The following is a 10242-nucleotide window of genomic DNA, read 5'->3' as shown; positions in this document are numbered from 1 at the left end:
CCCTCTAGTGTCTGAAAACTAAATTTGTAGTATTTACATCATGCTAGTTTGTAAAACATGTCAAACTCTTGAATACTCTTAATCGTTCTGTTCATGTTAGTCCCACTGGCCTGAGGCAACACAACTAAAAAAGAGCCTAAATCAAAATAGGGCTAAATTATACAGCAGGCAACTTCTGAATCAGATGTGTTTGCTATCTCTCAAGATTGCCCCATGAACAGAAAACTGAACTTTGCATGCAGCTGAAATCTGAATGGTGACAAATACAACATGACAATATGTCCTCGTTAACTCCATTTATTTCAACAGAAGAGAGGAAAGAGCACAATTATTCACAAGTCAACTAAATAGAAAAAGTAAACCAATTCCACATATATTATTTACAAATCTTGTAATTGGAAGTTTTGCATGCACATGTTTACAGAAAGGTCACATGTTGCCCAATAGTGTCAAGACTCTAATGTTGAAGCAGTGTATTCAACCAGCACACCCAACGCATACATTTCAGGTAAAGCATGATAAATAAACTTAAGTGATGGTCCCCCAACTACAACGTACATATTTTATTTGTATGCAAAAAGCTCATGGCTAAATTAAATACTGTATTGACAGTGAACATTTAAAAAATTCTAGTGACATTGAAATATCTACAGCACCAACACAAGTATGGGGTGCAATGCAACATGCTCCATAACCCCATTTGTAAGGACATTAATGGTGTGAGATCATTAAAAGCTATAAAACATTACTTGTGATACTGCAGACTCCAAACACATTTGAGGCTGAGAAATAAGCATGATTATTTTCATTGGCTCTTCCTTGTGCTTTTATATCACTGACTTCAACATTTGTCTCAATCATGATTTTTATATAATGGCATTTGTAAAGCAAGTTTGTCTCACAATGAGAACATACTTTTCAGCGGTATGCATCATGAGGGACTTGAAGTATTTCAATATATTCAGAATAGTGTATTTCTGCTTGTTATCCCATGAAGAATGAAGTAAAATATGAGTGGAGAAAGGACTGTGGCCAATCACACATGGGTTTGCACCATTAAATTTCAGCTTCTTCTGGATTTTGAGTGCTGAATAAGCCACTGCAGGGTGATATCTAAAAAATAAAATAAAAATGCAAGTTAATGATTTGTGAAAATGTCCAGCTTCTTTTGGTAATGCGCTTAGATAGACGGCAGTCAACATCAAGGATGGTTAAAACTTGACATTTTATTTTGATAACCAAGTCTGCAACTATCTCAGACGGTCCGATTCTCACCTGCAGACCAGGAAGGGAGTGCGCAAAAATCTCAAGTCAAGTCGATTTGATTTCAAATAGAAAGCAAATAAATCAGATGCTGGCACAGCCATTGATGTTAAACACTAATTACGGGGAATGCAACATTGTTTCAACATTCTCACATATACACACACAACAGAATTCCACAATTAACCTGCAGCAACTTTGGAAAGAGCTTCAGGTTCAGGTTGGTCTAGTCAGGTTTCTAAGTGCATCTGGTAATGGTCTGTGTTTTATATTCAAATTTGCATCAAATATAGTATTTTCTACTGCAATAGCAGACCAACAACATTGGCTCGAAAAACAGTTTAACCACAAACTTTGTTTTTTCCTAGCCAGAGAAAATATGTAAATCACTCAGCATGCAGAGTCCAATTCAGTCCATTGACAATGATAGGAAGCTTGCCCCACCCTGCTCCAATACAATTTATATACCATGACAAAAACTGATCATACAGAAGTCCTCAATCCAAACAAAAAAAAAATCAAGGTATCTGTCGGTTGTACTTTAACTGAAATCCTGGGCCTGTTTCAGGTCATCCAGTAAAAAGGGCTCCTGTCCAGCCATGCCCATTCTGATGAATCCCACTCAAAACAGGAACTAATTTCTTCAGGACACTAATCCATTTACCTTGCATTTTGTTTTCATTTCAGATTTCCACCATTCATGGCTTTGTTTGGAAAATAGCAGCATTTTCAAATATGCAACAATCTAGCAAGTTAACCCACAGCAATGTGGTTGACTCTTAACTGCCCTCTGAAATAGCTGAGCAAGGTCACAGTTAAGGGCAATAAATTCTGGCCTTGCCAGCAACACCCAAATCCCATGAATGGTTTAAAAAAAAACTTAACTTTTGCTGTTGATGACCAACCTTTAGTTCTGTACAATATCAAATTACAATTTATAGCCAGAATTGTAAAAAATAAATCTCTAATCCCAAAATTTAACCAGGTATAAATTGAACTTTAGAATGCAGCATGCTTCATTCAGATCAATCTAAAAAGACATCTTTAAAGATTATAACTTTAGGGGAGCACTATCTGCAAGCTTGGTGATGGAGTTCTCAAAGATGGAACACGTTGCACAATTCCTCCTGATAACTGCCCAAGTTAACCATCCACTCAAATCCTGGACATTCCTTTCTCCCCTCCACCACTGTTGGTGAGTCAGGACATTATCTTCAAGGTATCTCTGAAGCAGTTACATTAAACACACTGAACACTGACCTCCCCCTTTGACCTTCTAAACAAGACACCCAAGCATCTCTGTACAATAATGATTAGAACCAATTGTGCTGCCAACTTGTTCACATTGATTTTTTCCATACGACATTATACACTATTTGTGCACGTTTCCATACTTCCTATTTGAAGATGGAAACAAATAGTAAAAGGAGGCCTGAACTTCATTCCTCCTCCAAAAACACATGCAATTACAGCAGTGCCTAAAATTAAGGGTATAAAAACAAATTTATTGCAAAACTAAAGTTCTAATGCACAGCTTTCTCCCAGCACTTCAGTCTTGCAGTACAAAGCAGGTTCCACAAAGGACATCAAGTCTCCGAAAACTAAAACTCTTCTTGTAGGACAATATGCCACAGAATTACTTCCAATTATGGGTATAGAAGAGAGATCACTTGGGCTGCCCGTTCAAGTCTTCTCCAAAAAGTCAAGATCAGTCACAGCAAAGCATCCAGATCTGCTGAAACTCTCATCCATTCCCTTGTTGCCTCCAGAGTCAACTATTCCAATATTGCAGTGTCTGGATTCCCATCCCCTATGCTCCATAAACTTTAGCACACCCAAAACTCAAATTGTACCCCCCTCACATCATTTGCATCAATATGCTGAACCACCAAACTTCTTAAGTCAGTCATTCCCATTCAACTTGTATTTATATCGCACTTGTAATGTAGTAAAACATCCCTAGTGCTTCACAGGAGCGTTAACAAACAAAAGTTGACACAAGCCACATGAGATATTAGGGCAGATGACCAATAGCTTGGTCAAAGAGGTAGGTTTTAAGAAATGTCTTGAGGTAGAGAAGCAGGGTTTTCTTTTTTTGGGGGGGGGGGGGGGGGGGGGGAATTCTAGAGCTTAGGGCAGCTGAAGGCACAGCCACCAATGGTGGAGCGATTAATATCAGGGATGCTCAAGGAGGCCAGAATTAGAGGAGGGCAGATATTGAAGGGTTGTGGGGCTGGAGGAGATCAGAGATAGGCAGGTACAAGGCCATGGAGGGATTTGAAAACAAGGATGAGAATTTAAAAATTCCCACTATTCTTTATCCTGGCCTTAATCTAACCATGTATGGTGCTACTTTCTGATATTTACACAAAATCACCATGAACAATATAATCTCTTCACAATCATTTCTCTTAGAATACTCGGATCTCCATACCATAACAAGAAATAGGAGTCGGCGGCCATTTGGCCCTTCAAGATCATGGCTGATCTTCCACCTCATCTCCACTTTCCTGCACTATTCCCCATATCCCTGGATTCCCTTAATATTCAAAAATATCGATCTCAGTCTTGAATATACTCAATAACTGAGCCTCCACAGCCCTCTGGGGTAGAGAATTCCAAAGATTCACCACCCTCTGAAGAAATTTCTCCTCATCAGTCCTAAATGGCCAACCCCTTATCCCGAGACTGTGACCCCTGGTTTGAGACTCCCCAGCTAGGGGAAACATCCTCCCTGCATCTACCTGGTCAATTTTGTATGTTTCAATGAGATCACTACTTATTCTTCTAAACACCAGAGAATATAGGCCTAGTCTACTCAATCTCTCCTCATGGGACAATCCACCCAATCCAGGAATCATTCTGGTGACCCTTCGTTGCACTCACTCTATGGCAAGTATATCCTTCCTTAGGTAAGGAGACCAAAACTGTACACAATACACCAGGTGCAGTATCACCAGGGCCCTATATAATTGCAGCAAGATGTCTTTACTCTAATACTCAAATCCTCTTGTAATAAAGGCCAACATACCATTTGCTTTCCTACTTGCTTGCTGTACCTATATGTTAACTTTGTGATTTGTGTAAAAGGACACCCAGGTCCCTCAAAATCAACATTGCCCAATCTCTCACCATTTAAAAACTCTGCTTTATTTTTCCTACCAAAGTGGATAACTTCACATTTCTCCACATTATCTTCCATTTGCCATGTTCTTGCCCACTCACTTAGCCTATCTATATCCCCTTGAAGCCTCCTCACAACTTACATTCCCACCCAGCTTTGTATCAGCAGCAAACTTGGATATATTACATTTGGTCCCCTCATCCAAATCATTGATAGATTGTGAATAGCTGAGGCCCAAGCACCAATCCTTGCAGTACCCCACTAGTTACAGCCTGCCAACCCAAAAATGACCTGTTTATTCCTACAGTTTACCAATCCTCAATCCATGCTAGTATATTACCCCCAATCCCATGAGCCCTAATTTTATTCAATAACTTCTTGAGGCACCTTATCAAATGCCTTCTGAAAATCCAAATACACCACATCCACTGGTTCCCCCTTATCTATTCTGAGAGTCACCACCTCAAAAAACTCATCGTCAAACACTTTTTCATAAATCCGTGTTGACTCTGCCCAATCCTATTATTACTTTCCAAGTGCCCTGTTGTCACGTTCTTAATAGATTCTAGCATTTTCCCTACTACTGATGTCAGCTAACTGGTCTGTAGTTCAGTTTTCTCCCTCTTAATAGTGGGGTTACATGTGCTACCTTGCAATCCACAGGAACTGTTCCAGAATCTACAGAATTTTGGAAAATGACAACCAATGCATCCACTATCTCTATAACCAACTCTTGCAAAACCCTAGGATGTAGACCATCAGGTCCAGGGGATTTCAGCTTCCAGTCCAGTTAATTTCTCCAGTACTTTTTTTTTTTTTTTTATAAATACCAATTTCTTTCAGTTCCTCATTCTTGCTAGAGCCTTGGTTCGCCACTATTTCTGGGAAGTTTTGTGTCTGTCTTCTGAAGGAGACAAAGTATTTGTTTAATTTCTCTGCCATTTCCTTATTCCCCCATTATAACTTCTCCTGTCTCAGCCTGTAAGGGACCCACATTTACTTTCTCTAATCTTTTCTTTTACATACCTATAGAAGCTTTGAGTCTGTATGTCTCACTATTTTCCCTTTATCAATTTCTTGGTCCTCCTTTGCTGAATTCTAAAATCCTCCCAATCCTCAGGCTTACTACTCTTTTTGGCAACATTATAAGCCTCTTCCTTTGATCCAATACCATCTTTAACTTCTCATTAGCCACGGTTGGACCACATTTCCTGTCGGGTGCGTGCCAGAATGTGTATTTGTTGTAAATTATGTATTAATTCTTTAAATGCTAGCCATTGCTTGTCTACCATCATACCTTTTAATGTAGTTTCCCCAATCTACCATAGCCAACTCGCCCCTCATACCTATAGTTTGCTTTGTTTAGATTTAAGACTAGTTTTGGATTTAACTGAATCACTTTCAAACTCAATATAAAATTCTATCATATTATGGTCACTCTTCCCTCAAAGCCCCTTTACTACAAGGTTACTCCAACCCTTTCTCATTGCACAATACTAGATCTAAAATAGCCTGTTCTCTAGTTGGTTCCTCAACATACTGATCAGTAAACTATCTTGCATACATTCCATTAATTCATCTTCCACACTATTACTGCAAATTTGGTTTGCCCAGTCTATGTAGATTAAAGTCCCCCATGATCACAATTACCCTCGTTACATATGCCTCGACTTTCCTGATTTATACACTGCCCTACATTATTATTGTTGGGGGCGTATAAACAACTCCCGCCAATGTTTTCAGCCCCTTGCTGTTTTAGCTCCACCCAAACTGATTCTACTTTCATCAGATCTTATCCTGTATGTTTTGTTTCCATTGCTGGTCTAGATACACTGAACTCCTCCTTAGTATCTTGGGCCCCTGGTTTTGATATCCAAAACAAGTCATACTCTAGCCTTGTGCTTCCAGCATTTTCAGTCTTTATTTAAAGCAAGTAGGACTTATCCACCTTTTCAAAGTAATACAAGGAGTAGGACTAAGTTTAACATATATAAACTGACATTTAATAACACTTGTAAAGAGGTATGGGTTAGCAAAGAGTCATGTAATGGCTTCTTTTTCCCTTAAAATTAGAGACCATTGACTCATTTTCAAACTTCATCTTAAACAAAAAATAGAATTCACAGGAGTAAATAGGTTTCATAGTCAGTCATGCAGACATTCTCCATTTTCTCAACTTTTCCTTCAGGATTTTTTTTCCCCCCTACATTATGCGCCACCTCAATCAAGAAAGCACACAGGCAACCTACTTGCAGGGCTCTGCCTAGTATCTCTACTCCCTGCAGGGTTCTGACCCACCGTGTGCAGAAAATAAATGCGAGCTGCTCATACCAACCCCTATGGTATTGGTCTGCTCCACAGAAGAGTCTCCAAAAATCTCACCCATTTGCTTAACATAAAAGCCTCTCACAAATACCACTTACGACACATTAATACACATAGTATAATGGGCAATTTGTGTGCCCACCTTTAATCAGATTACTGACTGAAGTTTAATAGGAATTTAGAAACCTGTGCAATTCCTACCACATGAAACAATTTTCACCTGAAGGAAACAGTGGCCCAGATTTTGTGTTAAGAATAATGGTGAGCGTGAAGTTGCTGTACTTACCACATCTCACTCACCAGTAAGGATTACTCAATCTGATTGGTTAAGGAGACACTGTTGCTTGCCCTCTTCAAACAGGTACCAGATCCCCTGTAGAAGGTGCCGTGCTGTTTTGACAATAACCAAGTCAGTGCAAAAGCCTACAGGTGGTCTGTGGGAAAGCGTAATGGTGCACGCCTTTCATTCTCCGCTGACGGCAAAATCTGGGCCAACGCAGATTTGAAGAGGGGCCGTTTAACTTTTCCCTACGACTACAGAAGCGCTGGTATTCACTGACTGAAGCCAACCCAGGTTATCTAAATCATTAGCAACAGCCGTCCGCCAACTCCACTTGGAATGGTACCAAGCGACCCGTGACCATCAAAGCTTGTCAATACAGCAGCAGTGCCAAGGTTTGCACTGGTCAGATGCTTTAATCGTTTTGCTCTGAAGTTGAACACAGCAGTTTAGTGATTTGAGCTGGAGAAGGTTGCCAAGAGTCCCAACTTTGAAGAGAGACAGAATATGGCTTAATCAGCACCAATTTTGGTGCGTCACGAGACAGTCACAAAAATTAAAGCCAGACTATTTAAGAGTGAAATCAGGAAGCACTTTTCCACAAAGTGTAGTGGAAATCTGGAACTCTCCCTCAAAAGACTGCAGATGTTGGGGGTCAATTGAAATTTTCAAGACTGGAATCAAGACATTTTTGTTCAGCAAGGGCATCAAGGGATATGGAAAAAAGATGGGTAAATGCTCAAGGACAGATTAGCCCTGATCTGGTTGAATGGCCACTCCTATTCTTATGTCTATAGAGTGATTATTCATCTATTACTTTTAATAGCTAATGCACGCACTACAGGTCAGGCCAGTTGTTGTGGTTTTGTAGTTTCTATTAGGATCTCAGATATGAAGAGTCTATTAAATCTAAAGATTGATATTTTATATGAATATAAAATCCTGATCTGAACGACCAGGCATCATTTCCATAAATTTTCTGACTCCTGACCCACTGCCTGGCCAGCACTTGGGAGCGGATATTCGGGTGGCAGGAAGCCAGCCAGGGACCCGCAGGATCAGACCCCGGCCGTCGGGTATTCAGGCGGGGGTGTGATCATCAGGGAGGACCAAGCTTCCCTTGAGCCTGGAGAAGCCTTCCTGCTGCCCCCCAGCCCACAAAGACACCCTAAAAGTAAAACAAACTTACCTGCCTGGGCCTCTTCTGGCCCACGACAGGTTTGGCCTGATGGCGAAGCCATCACTGCTCCCCCGCTCAGGCTTCCAACTAAAATAGATTAGGTCCTAATGGCATCACGCCTGATCTGTATATTTAAACAAGACCCCGCTAGTTTGGATTCAACTAGATTACTCAGACATGACCTACCCTTCACAAATCCATAACGACTCTGTTCAGCTATTACTTGTTCAAGTGGTCAGTCGCTTTGCACCCGGTAACATTACAGTTAACGTCCCCACAACTGACAGGTCTGTAGTGTCGTAGTTTCTCCCTCCTTCCCTTCTTAAATTAGAGTGACATTTCCAAATTGAGAGTCAAACTTAATTGATGAAGGGGAACTTGTAGAATCTTTACCTACCTATGTTATCCTTTTCTTTGCACGAAATTGAATAGCAGCAGATTTCTCGATCCTGGATAGCAGCCAAATTCCTGCAGCAAAAAGCAATTAAAGTACAAAATCAAATTCATTTAGGGAAAAATTACAAACCTTCTGCATGTGTGAAGTCTGTCTAATTTATGATCAAAAGGATGGAACAAAACAGCAGCACCAAAATATTTTAGTCAGCTACTTCCATACTGTAAAAATTCACTTTAGCTCCCCATAACCAAAGCAAAATGCAACATGTGGTAAAGATTAAGGAAATGAATGCTCAGTGAAAGATAACAGTCTTGAACAAAATTAAACTAGTAACCTTCCAACAGCTGTATACTGTTTTTAAAAAAATGGATCGTCAGTAATGCTTGACTGATATGCATGAAAGTGGCTCAAATGTACATTAATCTTTAGCATTCCAAAACATGAATTCAAGAATGTGTTATTGTTCCTTTACAATCAATCACACAATCTTCAAAGGAATTAGAGGTACAAAATAAGAATCTCAGGTGATTGGCTTAAGATTCGTGGGATGCTTGGGAACATACTCAGCAACACCACTAGAATGGCCTACATATTCAGTCAAGACAAGGTCACTGCAAGTGTTTACTAGAAGGCGCTGGGAGAATGATTAATCAGCCAATAGATATATCGATTGTAAATCTTGTGCTGTATAGCATTTCCCCAATATTTTTTACAATAATTGGATTAGCTATTTTAGCCTTCACCAAGCTGGTTTGATGCATTTATATCCAGAAAGCAATTTTCTGCATTCAAGGTTAACTGAGGCTATGCCAGCTCAGCAGAGAAAACAAAAATATGGTAAGGGATGCACTCTCCATGAAAATTGGTGTCAAGCTGTGGGAGTGAGAATATTCCATGGCATTGTGTTAGACCAAGTGTCAATGGTGCCACTCCCACAAAAACAGGGTTACAATGAGTCTATCCATGCCTCATTTCTATTGGGTTCAAATCCCCTGTAGTTGGCTACAAAATCAGTGTCGCAATCCAGGTAGCAAGATCTCAATGACCAGTGTTGAGTTGACATCTTTTCATAGGATCCGTTTAAGAGGAAACACACTTTACCATAGCTCCCCAATAACCAAAGCGAAATACAACATGGAATAAAGATTAAGGAAATGAATACTCTGTAGTGACCACTCAAAAAGGTGACCAGGATTTCAGTTAATGTACTTCAGCCAAAAGTTGTAGCCGATTAACACCAGATACAAAGCAGGGAATGTGTTAACCCACATCTTTAAATAAAACACTCAAAAAGGTCCCTTATAACCCCAAAAACCCAGATTCCCAAGAGATGTGCTTCTCCGCCAAGGCTAGTTCTACATCAGTGGTCATATCTTGAGCCAGCCCTGACAATTTGTCCTCAACCCTTTGAGTTGGCATGGTAAGTGTTCAGGATTTGAGGTGTTGTGATCCAATACTGTGATCTCACACACTAGATTGTCAAATGCAAACTTGGCTCTGGTCTCCTAGTAGCATTGCCTTTTCTTCCAGGATCAGTTCTCAAGCATTAGACAAGGCCCAGAGATTGAAACAGACCATCTATTGAAATTTATGCAATTTGGAAACAAGCAACATTTGGAAGTATCCCATGGTGGAGTATGCAACTCCAATTTAGAGCTTTATTCCCCACCCTT

At 40.1% G+C, this 10242-nt stretch overlaps 1 protein-coding gene across 2 annotated transcripts in view; it reads right to left on the bottom strand.

Annotated features, from left to right (window-relative positions):
- Positions 1-281: 281 nt before the first annotated feature.
- The window catches only part of arl8bb (ADP-ribosylation factor-like 8Bb), a 62747-nt gene continuing 52786 nt past the window's right edge, over positions 282-10242 (bottom strand). The window contains exons 6-8 of one of the 2 annotated variants that reach the window (XM_086001370.1): positions 8570-8640; positions 5218-5291; positions 282-1113 (exon numbers count right to left, since the gene is read on the bottom strand). In XM_086001370.1, the coding sequence (XP_085857496.1) occupies positions 5263-5291; positions 8570-8640 (100 nt within the window). In that variant the 3' untranslated portion in view covers positions 282-1113; positions 5218-5262. The remainder of the gene's footprint in view (positions 1114-5217; positions 5292-8569; positions 8641-10242) is intronic. The other variant, XM_086001369.1, reaches the window with a different exon arrangement.

The sequence above is a fragment of the Somniosus microcephalus genome, chromosome 11, assembly GCF_052327205.1.
Source record: "Somniosus microcephalus isolate GS21.2 chromosome 11, FLI_Smic_1.0, whole genome shotgun sequence".
NCBI lineage: Eukaryota > Metazoa > Chordata > Chondrichthyes > Squaliformes > Somniosidae > Somniosus > Somniosus microcephalus.
The sequence above is the reverse complement of the archived record's forward strand: the minus strand, read 5'-3'. Positions and strand labels throughout refer to the sequence as shown.